The following is an 18,925-nucleotide window of genomic DNA, read 5'->3' as shown; positions in this document are numbered from 1 at the left end:
GATGACCAGAACTTCACACAGTACTATGGAAGAGGCCTCACCAAAGTCCTGTACAACCTGAACATGACATCCCAAATCTTTTTGAGATGAAGGGAAAATATGGCAGCACGCTCCATTTGAAAACTGTGACTAAACATAAACATTGTCAAGGGGCAATCGTTAAATTGTCTCTTGTTGGAGATGGTCATTGCCTGGGATTTGTGTGCCATGAATGTCACTTGTCAACCTAAGCCTGGATATTATCCAGGTCTTGCTGCATTTGAACACTGACTGTTTCGGTATCTGAGGAGCCATGAATGGCGCTGAACGTTATTGGCGAACATCCCCACTTCCGATGTTAGAATGGAGAGAAGGTCATTGAAGCAGCTGAAGATGTTTGGGCCAAGGATACTGCGCTGAAGAATTCCTAGAGCTGAGTTGACTGCCTCCCAACAGCAACAACCACCTTCCTCTGTGCCAGGTATGACTCCAACCAGCAGAGAGTTTGCTCCTAATCTGCATTGATTCCAATTTTGCTGGGGCTCCTTGATGCTACACTTGGTCAGTTGTGGCCTTGATGTCAAGGTCCATCACTCTCACCTTACCTCTGGAATTCAGCTCTTTTGTCCATGTTTGAATTAAGCCTGTAGTGAGATCAGGAGCTGAGTGGCTCTTGCAGCCCCCAAACTGGATGTCTCTGTCAATGACATCTGCTGTCACTTTACTGATGATTGAGAGTTGAATGGTGGGGAGGTCATTGGCCAGGTTGGATTTCTGCTGCATTTTGTGTACAGGACATACCTGGGCAATTTTCTACATAGTTGGGTCAATGCCAGTATTCTAGCTGTGCATGGAACAGCTTGGCTGGAGGAGCAGCGTGTTCTGGAGCACAAATCTTCAGCACTATTGCTGGAAGGTTGTCAGGGCCCATGCCTCTTTAGTATCCAGTGCCTCTAATTGTTTCTTGGTTTCACATGGAGTAAATTGAATTGGCTGAACACTGGCATCTGTAATGTTGGGGACCACTGGAGGAGGCCGAGATGGATCATCCACATGGCAATGCTGGCTGTCTTTTACACTGATGTGATCTGCTGTCCCATTTATTGAGGATGGGGATATATTTGTGCTGCCTCCTTATTCAGTGAGTTGTTTAATTATTCACCAGCATTCACGACCAGGTGTGGCCGGACTACAGAGCTTAGATTTGATCCGTTAACTGTGGCATGGCTTAACTCTGTCTACCACTTGCTGTTTATGCAGTTTGGCTTGCAAGTAGCCCTGTTTTGTAGCTTCACCAGATTCACACCTAATTTTTAGAAATGGCTAGTGCTGCACCTGCACTCTCCATTGAATCAGGGTTGCTCCCTTGGCTTGATGTAAACGGTTGAGTGGGGGATATGCCAGGCCCCGATTTTACAGATTGTGCTGGAGTACAATTCTCCTGCTGATTGTCTATAGCGCTTCATGGATACCCAGTCTTGAGTTGTTAGGTCTGTTCAAAATCTGTCCCATTTAGCACAGGGATAGTGCCACACAACACAATGGAGGTTATTCTCAGTGTGAAGGTGGGACTGTGCGGTGGTCACTTTGATACTGTCATGGACAGATGCGCCTACAGCTGGCAGATTGATGAGGATGAGGTCAAGTACCTTTTCCTCTTGTTGGTTCCCTCACCTCTGACCACAGACCCAGTCAAGCAATTATGTCCTTTAGGATCTGACCAGCTTATCAGTTGTGCTGCTGCTGACCACTCTTGGTGGTAGACATTGAAATCCCTCACCTAGTGTACATTTTGCACTTTTGCCACCCTCCATGCTTCTTCCAAGCATTGCTTACCACAGAGGAATACTGGCTCATTAGCCGAGGGAGGACAGTATGTTGCAGGATGTTTCCTCGCCCATGTTTAACCTAATGCCATGAGACTTCATTGGGTCCAGTGTCAATGTTGAGGACTCCCAGTGCAACCCACTCCTGACTGTATACCACTGTAGCACTACCTCTGCTGGGCCTGGCCTGCCAATCAGACAGGACATATCCAGTCAATACAGTGTGGAGCTGGAGGAACACAGAGGTCAGGCAGCATCAGAGGAGCAGGAAAGTCGACCTTTCTGGACACATCCTGATGAAGGGTCCTGACCTGAAACATCGACTTCCTGTTCCTCTGATGCTGCCTGACCTCCTGTGTTCCTCCAGCTTCACACTGTATTGACTCTGACTCCAGCATCTGCAGTTCTTGCTATCTCCCAGGACATATCCAGGAATGGTGTCTGGGACATTGACTCACGTATGATTCCGTGACTATGACTTTCTGGTGCCACCTTAGGTGGCACAGTGGCTCACTGGTTAGCACCGCTGTGCCTCAGTGCCAGGGATCCAGGTTCGATTCCACCCTTGGGTGACTGTCTGTGTGGAGTTTGCACATCCTACTTGTGTCTGTGTGGGTTTCTGCTGGGTGCTCTGGTTTCCTCCCAGTCCAAAGGATTGGCCGTGCTAAATTACCCATAGTGTTCAGGGATGTGTAGTTTAGGTGCATTAGTCATAGGAATTGCAGGGTTACTGGGATAGGGTAGGGGAATGGGTCTGGGTGGAAGGGTCAGTGTGGACTCATTGGGCTGAATGACCTGTTTCCACACTGTAGGGATTCTGTGGAAGCACAGCAGCTTCTATACCTTATAGACAATGTCAGGCTGTTATTTGACCAGCATGTAAGATAGGTGTCCCAATTTTGACACTAGTCTCCAGGTGTTACTAAAGAGAACTTGGCAATGTTGGCAGGGTTTTTTTTGCCATTGTTGTTTCTGGTGCCTAGGTTGATGCCAGGTTGACGGTCCAAATTCTTTTGTTTGTTTAGACTTCATGGCGATTGAGATAACTGAGTGGCTTGTTGAGCCATTTCAAAGGGCAGGTGAGAGGCAACCACATTGCTGTCGGTCTGGAGTCATGTAAAGGCTAGACTAGGTGAAAATGGTAGATTTCCACCCCTGAATACATCAGTGAATCAGATGAGTTTTTCCAACAATCAACAATGGTTTGATGGTCATTAGTAGATTCTTGTTGTGAATACTAATCCCTAATATCCCTAACTGTGAGATGTCTTATTAATCCTACCTCATTACACATTACTGGATGTAACATAGACTATTCTCTAATTATTCAATAGGTTCTGTAACATACTGCTCTGAGAAACAATCCCTGATGCACTTTAGAAGTTTGTCTTCCCTATTCCCCTTGCCCATTTAATTTATCCAGTCAATACACAACTTAAAATCACCCTCGATAATTTGAAGGACCCTTTTTATACATCTCCATCATTTGCTGCTTTATTCGTTGTCCTACAGTGAGGCAACTCCTTGGAACCTTTAGACGACTCCAACTGTGATTTCTTTCCCTTGCCATTCTTCATTTTCAACCAAACTAATTCCACGTCGTGATCCAATATCACTACTCGCCACAATATAGATGCCTTCCTTTATTAACAAAGTGACCCACCTTCTTTACCTTTGTATCTATTCTTCTGAAATATTGAATATCCTTGAATATTGAGTTTCCAGCGTTGGCCACCCTGTAACCACATCTCTGTGATAGCTATCAAGTCATACTCATTAATTTCTATTTGTGCTGATGATTCATCAATCTTGTTACAGCCCACAACTTATCTGTCTCGTTACAAAAGCTGCGCACATTCAGATAAAGAGGCATTATTACTTTCTTTGATATATAATCTCTGAGCTAATCTGTGCACCTAAAGTATAATCTGGAATTAGAACCAAATTCCCTTTGAATCCTAATATAAATACACTCATAACAAAAAGCATGACAAAACTCTGCAGAGATGATAGTTGCAAAAGGAGAACACTCTTTTTGGCGAGTATTCTGAAAAACAAAATATCAAGTTTGATGAACTCTTATTCAATTTTGTCAACAAAAAAAGACTTGCTGACAGATGTAGACTGACTGAAGGTCTTCCAAATGAGCTTCAGTTCAGATGGAATGCTAACTAGTTCCAAGTCTTTGGAAGTCATTCTTGGGGCTTACAGGATAGTCAAAATACTGAGATGTGAAAACTTTATCAGGTTCCCAACAGATTTAACCAATAAGGGGTGAGAGGGAGACTTGCAGATTTTAATGCCAATTTTAGAGGTTTTTTTTCCCTCTGTTTCAAAAAAGTGAAACAAAATCAAGATCTGAAAAGGTTGTTAGGCATCTGTCGGCGCAGGACTCCATAGTCTCTTTCAGAGCCAGGTTTTTCCAGTATTTAAATATAAACTCTGTTTGTTATCTCCCCCAAAGGTTTATTTGGCTCTTTTTCCAAAGTCATTTAAATTTCTGTAATTAGTAGGTATGTCACAGCCACATTACACTGTTGACCAAAATTTTTGCTTAAAGTTCTAGTTAATCTAGAAAGTGTTCAAATATTTCAATATTTTCCTGTTATTCACTTGGTCGACAAATTTAGACGTGATCCCAACAATATAAAAGTTGTCACCATTTTAAAATGTTATAACTACGTTACATGTTTATTGTATACCATTTCAGCTACCTTACTTTATGAATGAACTGACATTGACAGAACTTGATATGGGAGCTGCTATGCCGAAAATATGTCAAGCTTCAAAGCCTTCAGTTAATCATCAAGGTAAGCACAATTAAAATTCATCTTGAGCTTCTTCAATATTCTTTAATGTCAGATATTTTGCATTGGAATTTGCACTGAAATATTGCATTTATGTTGGTCCAGAAATGTGTGATTAATGGTAATCAAAGTATTTCTAACACCTTATGATCTGCTTTACCATCAGAAACGAGTTCTTCTGTCTTTTATTTGTGTTTTGGTTTTCTTGTTAATGTAACAAGCTTAGAACAAAATAATGGTACAAAGCAATGTTGCATCATTTGGTTGCATCACATAGTGGATTATGGACTTTAATGAATGTTCACTCCACCACATTCCCACCAACACACTAGTTCTTCATCAAAAGAATGAGGCACAGTCAAAATTTATTTCCAAGAGGAGAGGGGTATTTTGTGCTCCATACTACTCACAATTTAATTTCAGAGATATGACTGAATGTGCCAGGTATACTAAGGAGTTGAGAGCTAGGATTACAATAGGAAGCATTGCATTTAGTGAAGTAAGTGGATAATGACTGGACAATGTGAATAGAGCTAAAGAAAAGATCAGTGAAAAGTTTGATATGGAACTGGGTACTCGAACACATGCTGAGAAGTGATGAAGTTAGGCTTTTTTGAGAACTTAGAACTTTGAGAAATGGTTTAGGAGGTGCATGAAGGAATTCAAGTAGATTGAGAAAGAAACTCTTGAGACATTGATGAGGACAGAATAAGAAGAATGGTGTATCATTGAGAAAATGATGGTTTGGGGACGTACTGACAGGGTGAGATGTTAAAAGGTGATGAAACAGTGTTTGCAAAGAACCAAAAGAAAGGAAAAGGATCACTTCCGGATCAGGTAAGGAATTGCCATTTGAATGGAAAATTGAAGATAGAAATACAAAATAGTGACTTGGAACAGATAAAAATTGAGCTACAATCATAGACCATCAATGATTGAAAAAGCCCTTGGAAAAAGATAGACTGCTCAACTGATAGATAGGGTAGCTTTCTGAGAAGTGACATAAAGTATCATTATCATTAAAAGTGCTGTGAGCAGAGCTTATTTTGCAAATACTTGGCAGATGGAATACAATGGGGGAAATGAGGTGTTATGCACTTATGCAGGAAGAATAGAAGAGCTGAATATTACTTAAATGGAGAAAGATGACAGAAAGTTGCACCACAGAGATTGGGATGCTCATGCATAAATCACAAAAAAACGATCACCCACGTTCAGGAGAACAGAGAAATGGAACATTGGTCTTTCTTTTGAAGGGAATAGAGTAAAAAAAATTAGATCATACCTGGAATACTGTGAACAATTTTGGACCCTTCTCCTGAGGAAATACATGCTGTCATTGGAGGCGATTCCAAGAAGGTTCACTCGGGTGACCATGGGTATAGGGGGACTGTCTTATGATGAGAGATTAATCGTTTGGGCCTGAACACAATGGTGTTTAAAAGAATGAGAAGTGACTTTATTGAAATGCCTAAGATTCTTAGGAGGGTTGACAGCATAGATGTGGAAAGGTTGTTTTCACTTGTGGGGAGGTCTGGAAACAGAGGGCACCATCTCAGATTATGTTGCTCACTTAGGACAGAAATGAAGAGAGATTTCTTCTTTGAGGCGATCTAAATCAATCTGTGGACTGTTTTACCATAGAGAGTATGGGTTATTGAGTATATTCAAGGCGAAGATAGGCAGATTTCTAATCAGTAAGGAAATTGAGGATTATAGGGATATGGCAGCCAAGGGAAGTTGATGTTTCCAGATCTGCTATGATTACGCTGAATGATGGAGCAGGCTTGATGGGCTGAGTGGCGTACTTCTCCTAATCTTATGGTCTTATGGCACATGATGAAAGTTCAATACTCCACTGAACCTTGTACATGAACATAGCTTGTCTTCATTTGCCACCTATTTGTATTGATCTCAATTCTGCTTTATTCAGTATGCACTTAGTACAGATAATTAGACAATTCTCATTCGGTAGAATGTGGGGACGGTAGGAGTAGCAATTTTGACATTTTATTTTAACCTGCACAATATTGCCTGTTTCCAATTATCTTAGACCTTCTGATTAAACAGTTATTCAAGCTTTTCTCACTTTTAGATTCTGTTTATTCCAATGCCACCCTTTTATGGATACCCATGTTCTGCTCCTCTTCAAGTTGTAACCACCTATCCCATTGCACCCTTTAACTTTCTAACTGAATTTTGTGCTCCTTTTAGAAGATCAGGTTGGTGACTCTGGGTATAGAGCGATTATCTCATGAGGAGAAATTAATAGCTTGGGCCTGCAGTTAATGGTGTTTAGAAGAATGAGAAGTGACTAGAACAAAAAATTACAGCACAGGACAGGCCCTTCGGCCTTCCAAGACTGCACCGACATACTGTCAGTCACAACTAAAACCCCCTACTCTATCCCTCTATTTCCATTCTATTCATGTATTTGTCAAGACACCCTTTAAAAGTCACTATTGTATCTGCTTCCACTACTTCCCCAGCAGCGAGTTCCAGGCACCCACCTTCCTCTGTGTAAAAAAAAAACTTGGCTCGTATATCACCTTTTCTAGTGAGACTAGTGGGAGGATTCTGCCCACAGAGATTATTGTTCCAATTTCTCAAAGTCTTTTTGCAAAACCTATTGTCTTTCCTGCCTTAGCTCTCTTAAAACCATCTTTTCGACCAGGCTTCTCTTACTTCATGATATTTGGTGTTTTTTTAGTTATCTTTCACAAACAACCTTGAAACTTTTTCTAGATCAAGTGAATCTGCTTTAAATGCAAAATGTTAGTCTCAATTCTATAATCTAATCTTCTCAAGATGTTTGCGGAACTGTGAAAGCCAGTGAAATTATTGTTTTCTGCAAATGAATTGGTTCTGATGCCCAGTGCACCATTTCGCAAGATGGATATTGAGCTGTAAAAGTAGCATGAAACTGAAATGTATTTTTTTTCTTGACAATTGACCAAGAATAGTTTGTGGAACTGTAAATTTTAATTGGTGCCATATAATTGACTTCATTTTAACATAACTAAAACAAGTGAAATATTCCTGTTGCCATTCTTGTCGCAATCTTGGATTCTAATGCAGTTCTTGTTTATACATTCCTCAACTCTAAAGACAAGGTTCACTGAAAAAATGATGTGGATTATTCATCATGTTGTATATGCATATAACTCATGGACTTAATTCACTAGATCCTATCTAGATAATTTACATGTTGAAAATGTGTCATAGGTTGCTGAAAGAAAGGACTTGGCTACCATTTTAGGTCTGCAATTCTCAGGACAGTTAATCAGCAAGAAAGTTTATTTCCTACAGGACTGTGGATTGATTTGGAGATTTCTTACAATGGATCTTTTCTGATGACTTTGGAAACTAAAATGAACCTAACCAAACTGGGCAAGGAGCCACTGGGGGAAGGATACAAAGTTGGCGATGTTGGCAAGGAAGGGTAAGATCTTTAAACTAAAATTTGATTTTCTGGAACCAAACTAGAAGGAAAGGGTCCATTAGTAACCAGATACAATGTAAAGCAATTTTTTGTATTGCACGTCAAAGTAACAATAGAATGGAAAAGGATTGTCATGCATATTTGACAAAGATACTATATTCTGTGCAGTCTTAAAGGTGAATAGAATTGCTTTTCGTTATCATATACTGAAGGGCGCTGTGCAACTGGCAACATCATACAATGCATCTTTTTACACTGTCTGCTTCTGAACAGGCTTCAATGCACATTACATGTGCTACATCATGCAAGAATCTTTCTCCACTTCTGATGGAAGGACCTGCTTGGGTAACTGGTGAATTTGTCCATTTGCTAAAAAGGAGTTTGAAATAATATTTCCCCCTCTCGCTGAACTGCAAATTTAAGCTCACATCCTAGCTTATGGCCTGTGTCTTAAGTTATACCGGTGCTTTTTTAATATTTGGCCTGGAATGCATAATGTGTTAATGAAGTTGTGAAATTGTATTTGGAGGACCATAATATACTTTTTATGCAATGTAATATATAGAATTACACCTGTTTTGTTCGTCTTGTCTATGGAACCCTGAGCTCTTAAACCCAGAGCTATCTACTCTCTTCTTATTTGTTTGTATTCCTGCCATTCTTCTATAATCTTTTTCAACTACTAATTCAGTTTCTGTTCAAATGATGCTTATTTGTGGTGTTGCCTTTACTGTAAGGACACTAAATATCACTTGGGCAGAACACAGAAAGACTAATCAGACAGCAAGGATTGCATGTATGTTTTGGACCCTACTTGATTATAGTAGTAAAAGCAAAATGAGGTGAGCTGTGTTAGTGGTGATTCTCCCTGTTTGGTTTTCTCCCCTACATTCTGCCCAGATGGCGAGAACAAAAACGAGCCTATAGGCAATTTCAGCTACAGCCTTGCAGCAGATTGGCTGCAAGTTGAAGGTCTGCCAAAGATGATATTCTATTGAAGTCAATGGAACAAAAAAAAATTGATTAGAGTATTAAACAGTGGCCAATCTAATTCTGTCCTGTTCCCTCCAGTTGTGCTGGGTTAAAATTATCTAATTCTGTGCCTTGACGGTTTCCTTGTATTCCATGATTTTCCATACTTTCTGACGTGAAATATTATATGTATACACTATATACACAGGCATGTATGCATGTTACATGCATAAATGCACACACATATAGGCACACAATTTTTTAAAATGCATTTAGGGGATGTGGTCTTTGCTGGCTGGCCCAGATTTATTGCATGTCCCTAATCATCTTGAGAAGATGATGGTGAGCTGCCTCCTTAAGCCACTATACTTCGTTTGTTGTAGGCATGTTTGTAGTGTTCATATAGAAGCTGGAAGTAGTTGTGGGTTTGGAAGATGCCATCTAAGGGTCTTTGGTGAATTTCTGAAGTGCATCTTCCACCTGGAATGAAAAGATCAGCCCAGACATGGGAACGCCACCACCTGCAAATTCCCCACCAAGCCACTCACCGTCTTGATTTGGAAATATTTCAATGTTCTTTCAGTGTTGCTGGATCAAAATGATGGAACTCCCTCCCTAATGACATAGTGGGTCTACCTATAGCACATGGACTGCAGCGGTTCAAGAAGGCAGGTCACCACCGACTTCTCAAGGGAAACTAGGGGTGAGCAATAAATGCTGGCCTAGCCAGCAAAGCCCATGCTCCTTGAGTGAACAATTTAAAAAGTACTCTCCTCATTAGACTTCTCTCCATCCTTAGTATCAGCCTAGTGAACCTGCTGTGGACTGCCTCCAGTGCCAGTGTATCTTTCTTAAGATAAGGGGCCTAAAACTGTTCACAGTATTCCAGCTATGCCTTGCATATTTTTAGCAAAACTCCCTACTTTTATACTCCATTTCCTTTGAAACAAAAGTGAACATTCCATTTATTTTCCCTATTACCCACTGAACTTGGATGCTAGATTTTTGTTATTCATGGATGTGCACTCCAAAATGTCTCTGTTCGGTGGCTTTCCACAGTCTTTCTCTATATAAATAATATTCAGCTTCTCTATTCTTGCTTATGTGCATAACCTCAAATTTTCCCACCTGCTAGGTTTTTGCTAAACAAGGGCTGCTTAAAGCAGTATTGATGATCCCTTCTGTCACTTTACAATGATCGAGAGTTGATTGGGATGGTAATTGACTAGGTTGGATTTGTCTTTCTTTTTGTGCATCGTGTAAAACTGGGCAATTTTCCACACACCTGGGTAGGTAACAGTTTATCGTTTTGCTGGAATAACTTGGCTACAGACAGGTCTTCAGCAATGTTTCCAGAATATCATCAGAACCAAAAGTTTTTGCAGTCTAGTGCACCATCTGTTTCTTGATGTCATGTGGAATGAATTGAATTGGCTGAACACTGAGTTCAGTGATGCTGGAGATCTCCAGAGGAGGCTGGGATCGTTCATCCATTCAACATCCCTGCACTGATGTGCTGGGCTCCTTAATCGTTGAGAATTGGGATTTTTGTCGAACCACCTTCTCCAGTGAGTTGTTTAATTGTCTACCACCATTCATGACTGGAAATGGCAAGACTCCAGAGGTTAGAGCTAATTCGTTGGTTGTGGGATTGCTTAGCTCTGTCAGTTTCTGATTATGCTGTTTGGCATGCAAGTTATTCTCTTTTGTGCTTCACAGGTTAACACCTCATTTATAGATATGCCTGGTGCAGTTCCGAACTTGTCCTTCTGCATTCTTCATTAAATCAGGTTAATCCCCTGGCTTGATGGTATTGGTAGAATGAGGTTATGTCAGGCCAGGATATGCAGATTTTTAGGTGAATGCAATTCAGCTACTAAAGACTCAGAGCGCCTCATAGATGTCAAGTCTTGAGTTTCTAGATATGCTTGAAATCTACCCCATTTAGCACATTGGTAGTGCCACAAAGAATGACAGAGGGTATCCTCAGTGTAAAGACAGGACTTCATCTCCACAAGAACTGTGCAGCATTCACTCCTACCAATACTATCATTTTAGATGCATCTGCCACAGGCAGATTGGTGAGGATGAGGTCAAGTATGTTTTTACCTCTTGTCAGTTCCCCTTTTGACGGGAGAAAAGAAAAATATAGTAATGATAAGGGATAGCATTGTTAGTGGAATAGGTTCTCTTCTCTGCAACAAAGACAGAGTCCTGGAGATTTTGTTACCTACCTGTTGCCAAGGTTTAGGATGTCTTTTGTGGTTTGGAGTTTGGAGTAGGAGCAGAAGGCTCCTGTTGTCATGGTCTACTTGGATATCAATGACGTAGGATTAAGAAAGAGGTTGTGCTGAAGCTTGGATTAAATTAAAAAGCAGAACCAACAATCTGAATCTTCTGATTATTACCTGAATCACATGCAAATTAGCATGGGGTAATTAAGATTAGAGGGGTAAATCATGGTGCCAAGATTGGTGTGGGAGAAGTGGTTTCCAATTCATGGGGACACTGGCACTTGGGGAAAGAGTGAGCCAGTGTACTGATATGGGAGTTCATTTGAATGATGACCAGTGTTCTAGCGAATCATGTAACTGCAGTTGTAGATGGGGCTTTAAACTAATTATGGGACAGGTTCAGTTGAAGGGAAGTTTTTAAAAAATCCAAAAGAACTGAGGAAACACAGATTCTGGCTAGTGAAGAGGGTGAGCAATAATCAAAGTGTGACAGAAAGGGGTTAAAATATACATAGAGTATAGCAGAAATTAGAACCAGAATAAGTAATAATGATAAAATGTCAAAGCTGAAGGTTCTTTATCTGATTACACGCAGCATTTTGTAACAACATAGATAGGCTGATGACACCAGTAGAAATAAATCATAGAATCCCTACAGTGTGGAAACAGGCCCTTTGGCCCAACAAGTCCACACCGACCCTTGGAGCATCCCACCCAGACCTATCCCCCTATAACCCACACACCCCTGAACACTACGGGCAATTTTAGCATGGCCAATCCACCTGGCCTGCACATCTTTGGACTGTGGGAGGAAACCAGAGCATCCGGAGGAAACCCAGCAGACACGGGGAGAATGTGCAAACTCCGCACAGACAGTCGCCCGAGGCTGGATTCGAACCCGGGTCCCTAGCGCTGTGAGGCTAACCACTGAACCACCGTGCCGCCTCCACAGCGAGAGTGTGAAGTAAATGAAATAATAAAATAAAAATAATAACAATAACATAAATGAAATAAATAGCTTGATAGCTGTTATGGAAATTTGTTACATGATGACCAAGACTGGGAACTCAATATTCAAAGTTCCATAAATGTAGACAAAAGGGAGTAGGAGGTAGGGCAAATCCCTCCACCTTAGGGAAAAGATACCTGTCATTCACCTTATCTATACCTCTCATGATCTTAGAAACCTTTACAATGTTCATATAACCTTCGACCTCATACGCTCCAGTGAAGAAGTCCCAGCCTATCCAGCTTCTCCTTATAACTCAAACTCTCCATTCCTGGCAACATCCTGGTAAATCTCTTCTGAATACCGTCCAGCTTGATAATATTCTTCCTTTCACAGGGTGACCAAAACTGGACACAGTACTCCAGAAGAGGCCTCACCAACGTCTTGTACAACCTCAACATAATTATCCCTACTCCTATAAATTTGTGTTAATTTCGGGTTTCCAGAAATCACTGAATTGTCCCTTCATGTAAGGAAAACCTGATCATGGCTGTGAGGTTTGAGAAGGTATGAGAGTACAAGAGCAAATAAAGGTATAGATTCATTGGGCCATATCAATCATGGTGAGTTTATAAAGGAAGACCTATTGGAAGTGCTTGAGTTGGGGGAGTTGCTTCATCAGAGTTCTTGAAAGGAGCAGGGTTTGAGAAAGTGTAGTCCAAGTAACTGTGGGCGTCATTAGGCTTATAATAAATATTTATTGATAGTGGAAGTCCAGAAATTGAGAAAGGAATGGGAAGAGTCCAAAATGGACCATGTAATGATGAGACAAGAGTGAAATGGAAGCAAAGTTAATGTAATTTTCCAATTCGGGACAACAAGAAACTGCACCAATACAATCATAAATGTATCAAGAAAAGCAGAGAGGAAGGAAACCTCAACTAGTTCTGGAACAAGTTTTGGTTTTCGCATCCCATAAAAAGCTAGGCATAATTAGCACCCATGCAGGTAGCGATAGCTGCTCCTTTTTTCGATGGAAATGAGTGAACTTGCTCTCCCTTTAAATTCAATCAGGTGGAGAGGGTTGGCAGTACCTACTACTGTCTGAATCATTTTAGACAGCACCTTCACAGCCAAGAAGCAAAAGATGACTTTTATTTTGTCACTGCATTGTGAGGAACATTTCATTAACCTGACACACCAATTTCTCTCCCAGCTCATATCCTAAAATTTGCTTCACCTTTGTGTGAAATGTTAACTAATTAACATTAATTTACTGTGTGTGAATTTTTTCAGATCAACAGTGAAAGTATGTAATATGTTTCACCTCTGACTATATCTAATTGCCAGCAAACAAAAACAGAAATTTATGGAAAAGGTCTGGCAGTCAGCAGCTGTTTAATACTACAAACTTAGAAATCATATCACTCTTTAATGATAGACCACGTCTATTGCACGCAAATAATACAAGTCCCTGTTCTTAGACATGGACAGTAAAAATGTACCCATGATGGATTGCATAGAAGAGATTCAAATTAAATTTTTTTCTCATAATTTTTACAATATTCCACTCTGTCTAGTTTGTTTTAGTTAGTCAGCTGGAAATATCTACCAAAGTTTGTTTATTTCTAATGTATTTATTAACACACAATAGATTTATACACATACCCCCTGTGCCCTTGTTTGTACATTGGGATCATTTCTATTTGAAATCATTCAGTTTAAATACAGTCATTGTAGCAATGTATATATATGAGACAAGATAAACTTATTTAAAACTTCTGCAAAAAAGCAACCCTTTGCACAGTTGTGTGCATTTCTCAGTTGAAAGAAGATTTGTTTGCACTAACTTCTGTTTATACATTTTTCCTTCATTTCTCCATTTATAATGTGTTGCTCGGAATCATCTGTGGATTTGTGTGATTCTGGTGAGTGGTAATTGTAATATATAATCCATAAACATTTGTAAGCTGTGGGAATGTAGTTCTGTCATTATTCCATTCAGAAAGTAAACATTGTATTGTTTCTGTTAAACAGAAAGACCATTATTACTTGATTCTGCTTGTACATGAGATTATTTGTCCAGAATGTGGTGTGTTATTAAAAGGGAATTGTCATAGCAATGTATTTATCGTGGCAGTCTCCATTCTGAAATATGTATTTATGCAACTTGTATTGAGATATGTTGATTGCATGTGACTTGATTGATATTTGAGACATTGTTCTCCCAGTTTTTCTATCCATCACGACCATTCCCCTTTGTCTTCTTGCATTTTGGTGAGCATGCAGTTTTCCTTCTTAGCATGTATACTAACACCATTTCTTAAGGGATTATAGTGATTTTAGTATTATAAATGAGTTGCAGTTAAGCTATTATCCGGATTATTGGCTAAGCAATACAGCCTCCTGGAATGAATAGTTCTTGGGGTGTTATCTTTTTGACCTGGACTTGATTAGTGTATCAGTGACCCAGGTTCACATTGTTTGAATTAAACCTACAAAATATGAATTATATTATACATCAACTTTCTTGTAATATAATTTGGAAAGTGGCAATGACAATACAGTAACCAATTACAATACTGAAACGTTAGGCTTGTACCTAATTATTAAAGAATCATCTTATAATGGAAGATGGCTACAAAACATTTGTTGGTGTGAAGGGAATTATTCTATTTATGAACAGTGGAGTTTTTCTTGGTATTTATACCATCACTGCCTTTTGGAGGAGAACCTTAAATACTGTGTAATGCTAAGAACTCAAAAGGAATACAGACTAGTTGAAAGTCCAGCACTGTAGATATAACTGATATTCAAATTAATTTAGGAAAGCATAAATATAAAATGTTTTACAATCAGTAATAAAGGCAGCCGTTAGCAACAATGTAGTCAACTGCTGATTTAAACATGTTAATTTGGCTACTTATTAAATGTTTAATTCATTTTTTGTACTTTTTTATGAAAATTCATTACCCTAATTGCCATCAGCTGCAATTACTGTCTCGTGGCTATAGCGTTCCTAAAGATTGCTGATAGAAAAATTAAGAAATTAGAGAAATGAACTTATGCATATTTGCAAAAGTTGGATAAGTAATAGCGTATGCTTTCTGGCATTACCTTTTCCTCTTTTCCTTTTCTCTACCCACTGAAGCTGCAATTAACATTTGGTTTATATTTAAAAATATTTATGCTACTTTCAATTTTAAAAAAATACAAATTTTGGAAAACAAGTTTCATTGTTTATGCATCTTGCAGAAATTCCAATCGTCCAAAATTGCAGCCATATATTTTACACATTTTTACGTCCATATCTGCTGATTTGCTACCTGCTGACATGCATACTTCCAAGGTTGGCCTCAGACTTTTTTTTTTCCCCAGTGACTTGTCTGAACTGATTGCACTGTCCTTCACAACTTGCACCGGCTAAGCAGTAGGCTGATATTCTTAATCATTCACAGGATGAGGGCGTTGCTAGCGAGGCTGCATTTATTGCCCATCCCTAATTGCCCAGAGGGCACTTAAGAGTCAACCACATTGCTGTAGGTCTGGAGTCACATGTGGGTCAGACCAGGTAAGGATGGCGGTTTCCTTCCCTAAAGGACGTTAGTGAACCAGGTGGGTTTTTCCCCAACAATCGGCAATGGATTCACGGTCATCATTTAGATTCTTAATTCCAGATATTTTTGAATTCACATTCCACCACCTGCCATGGCGGGATTCGAACCTGGGTCGCCAAGACATTATCTGGGTCACTGGATTAACAGTCCAGTGATAATACCACTAGGCCATTGCCTTCCCTTGATCAGATATTGATCAGATTCATTTTGTTGCAGCTTTGTTGCAATGAATCTTCATTGAAATAAGAAATGAAACACTACTGAGCACAAAATGGCTTGAGATATATTGGAGCTATGTATTTAAAAATGTCAAAACACCTTAACTACAATGGTAAGAGATTTGGACTTTCAATTAGAGCATCATAGCCCAGTCTTGAATGAGGTTTGTAGCCTAATTTCTCCACAGGTTGTACTTAACAATTGTAGGTCATGTGTTGTAGAGGAAGTGGGCAGTTATGGGAATGGGTCTTATTTTTCTTGCAACATTTAAATGTCCCTTCTCGGTGGAGCGCCATTAAAGGTACTTGTGAAATTTATCAAATCAACAGTGAAAGTATGTAGTGTTTTTCACCACTGACTATATCTAATAGTCAGCAACTGATTAATACTTGATAAACTTAAAAAATCGTTATCAATCTTTTATGATAAACCACAGCTATTGCACACAAATAATACAGTCCCAGGTGGTAAATATGAATTGTAAAATGTATCCAGGATTTGTTAACTTAGTGCTCCTTGTGGATTGCACAGAATAGATAACTTAATCATGGAGGTGATTACAAGGCTAAATATCATTGGGATAGAAATGTAAATAAATTTCATTGGATTGGTTTAGGAAGCTATTTGAATCTGTCCACTTCATTGGTGTCATGGTTTTTACTTCCTGGTATCAATTATCTCAAATCTATGCAAATCTTCAATACAGGTATCCAAATATTGTATTTAGCATCTTCATGATTCTGGAACACTACAGTCATAATATTTCCAAATCGACCATTTGCATTCATTTATTCACTTCATGGAAGTATGAACATTCTGAAGGACGCAATCACATCTGCACACTGAGAATCCACCATGCAGTGGAAAGAAATTAAGGGAATTGTTTTTACTTATGCATTCTATTTGAGAAGAACTAAGTGGTGTACTCACCCAATCAGATAAGGAATGTACCGATTTAGTTCCTTGTTGCATGCGGATCGTGACCCTCAGAAGAGATGGCAATGCAGAAACAATAAGAAGGGAAAAATAACTTGCACATCCTAGTAGAATATTTTCAAAATAATTCCTTATGATTTCGGAAAGTATTGATTTCCTTACAAGGCACCATATTTGCTTGCTTTTAAAAAGATAAATTGGATAGTATGAAAAATGCAAATTTTCATCTGTCATAGATGTTGGTCTGTTTTGGAAAAGCTTTTGGGATCTAACTGAAATTTAATCTATGGCATGCAAAAAACAAATACATTACTGACCTATATTTGATACTATCATTTTTGCTTTCCTCTGCATGAGCTTAATTTTCATGAAAATACAATATGGAATAGGATAATTGTTTGAAGCTGTTCTTTCTTCTGCAATGCTCCCGATTATAGGAGTAGACCAAAAGCCAATTGTCTTGCTGATAGTGATGAGGAGTCTTCAAGTGCTGGCTCTTCAGATGAAGAAGAAGCACAAGATGTACTGGGAGGCGACAAGGCACCAGCAGCAGTGGCAGAAGGGTATGAATGTTAATTAAAATATTTTGAAATATCATGAAACTTTCGAATGTGCATGCAAATAGTCTAATTTTTTTTATCGCTAACATAAAATAAGCTTATTTTTATTCTAATTGTCAGATTCCAAATTGATTCTAATTGTAAAATAATTACCCAATTTGTGATTGGGCAAGCAAGGAAGGAAATTATGACTGGCTGGGCAGTGTGCCTTTTAAAAATTGTTACAATGGTTGTTCCATTGAGAGTGGAATTTTATATAAAAATGTATCGTGAAATTTATTGAAAATTTTAGTGACTTCTTAACCAGGTATTAGAAATGTATACTAGTGGATTTCTTTGGAGTGAAGTCAGCCGATCGCATTATTAGTATTATTATTTTAGAATCTAGAGTCATACAGCACAGAAACAGTCCCTTCAATCTAACTCATCGCCGACCAGAAATCCCAATTTGACCTCGTCTCATTTGCCAGCATTTGGCCCAAATCCGTCTAAACCCTTCCTAGTCAAATACCCATCCAGATGCTTTTTGAATGTTGTAACTGTACCAGCCTGTACCACTTCCTCTGTCAGCTCATGCCATATATGCACCACCCTGTGTGAAAAGGTTGCCCCTTGGGTCCCTTTTAAATCTTTCCCCTCTCACCTTAAATCTGTGTCCTCTGGTTTTGGACTCCCCTACTGTGAGGAAAAGACCTTGACTGTTCACCTTATGGATGCCACTCGTGATTTTATAAGGTCACCTTCAGCCCCCTATGCTCTAGGGAAAAATGTCCCAGCCTATTCACCCTCTCCTTATAAGCCTTCCAGTCTCGGTAACATTCTTGTAAATCTATTTTGTACCCTTACCAGTTTAATAATATCCTTCCTGTAGCAGGGTGACCCAAATTGTGAGGAGTACTCAAACTGTGGCCTTACCAAAGTCTTTTACAGTTGTAACAAGAAAATCCCTGTCTAATACCATCAAAATTGGCCATGTCCCAATATAAAACTTTAACTTATAGATTAGGCCTATCCTTTTCCTTAACTATTCTAAATCTAATAGAAGTATGATCACCGGTCCCAAAGTGCACCCCCACTAGCACCTGCCCCACTAGTCACTTGCCCTGCCTTATTTCCCAAGAGGACATGAATTTTTGCCCCTTCTCTAGTAGAACCATCTACATATTGATAGAGAAAGTTTTCTTTAACGCACTTAACAAATTCCTCCCCACCCAAGCCCTTGACACTATGGCAGTCCCAGTCTATGTTGGCAAAGTTAAAATCCCCTACCATGACAACCCTATTATTCTTACAGCTATCTGTAATCGCCTTACATATTTGCTCCTCAATTTCCTGCTGATTGTTGGGGATCTATAGTACCATCCCATCAAAGTGATCTCCCCAT

At 39.4% G+C, this 18,925-nt stretch overlaps 1 protein-coding gene and 1 long non-coding RNA gene across 3 annotated transcripts in view; one reads left to right on the top strand and one right to left on the bottom strand.

The window, feature by feature from the left end:
- Nucleotides 1-18,925, top strand: part of LOC109929496 (testis-expressed protein 2) — a 136,436-nt gene that overhangs the window by 100,326 nt on the left and 17,185 nt on the right. The window contains exons 6-8 of the mRNA XM_048610819.1: nucleotides 4,516-4,615; nucleotides 7,922-8,054; nucleotides 17,419-17,544. Coding sequence (XP_048466776.1) covers nucleotides 4,516-4,615; nucleotides 7,922-8,054; nucleotides 17,419-17,544 — 359 coding nt within the window. The remainder of the gene's footprint in view (nucleotides 1-4,515; nucleotides 4,616-7,921; nucleotides 8,055-17,418; nucleotides 17,545-18,925) is intronic.
- LOC125485853 overlaps nucleotides 1-18,925 on the bottom strand; it is a 53,185-nt gene that overhangs the window by 18,717 nt on the left and 15,543 nt on the right. For both annotated transcript variants that reach the window (XR_007264562.1, XR_007264561.1), the window contains one exon: nucleotides 16,976-17,030. This is a non-coding gene — a long non-coding RNA (uncharacterized LOC125485853). The remainder of the gene's footprint in view (nucleotides 1-16,975; nucleotides 17,031-18,925) is intronic.

This window comes from Rhincodon typus, chromosome 23 (assembly GCF_021869965.1).
Source record: "Rhincodon typus isolate 14 chromosome 23, sRhiTyp1.1, whole genome shotgun sequence".
In the NCBI taxonomy this organism is placed as follows: domain Eukaryota; kingdom Metazoa; phylum Chordata; class Chondrichthyes; order Orectolobiformes; family Rhincodontidae; genus Rhincodon; species Rhincodon typus.
This window is presented reverse-complemented; position numbering and strand designations above follow the sequence as displayed.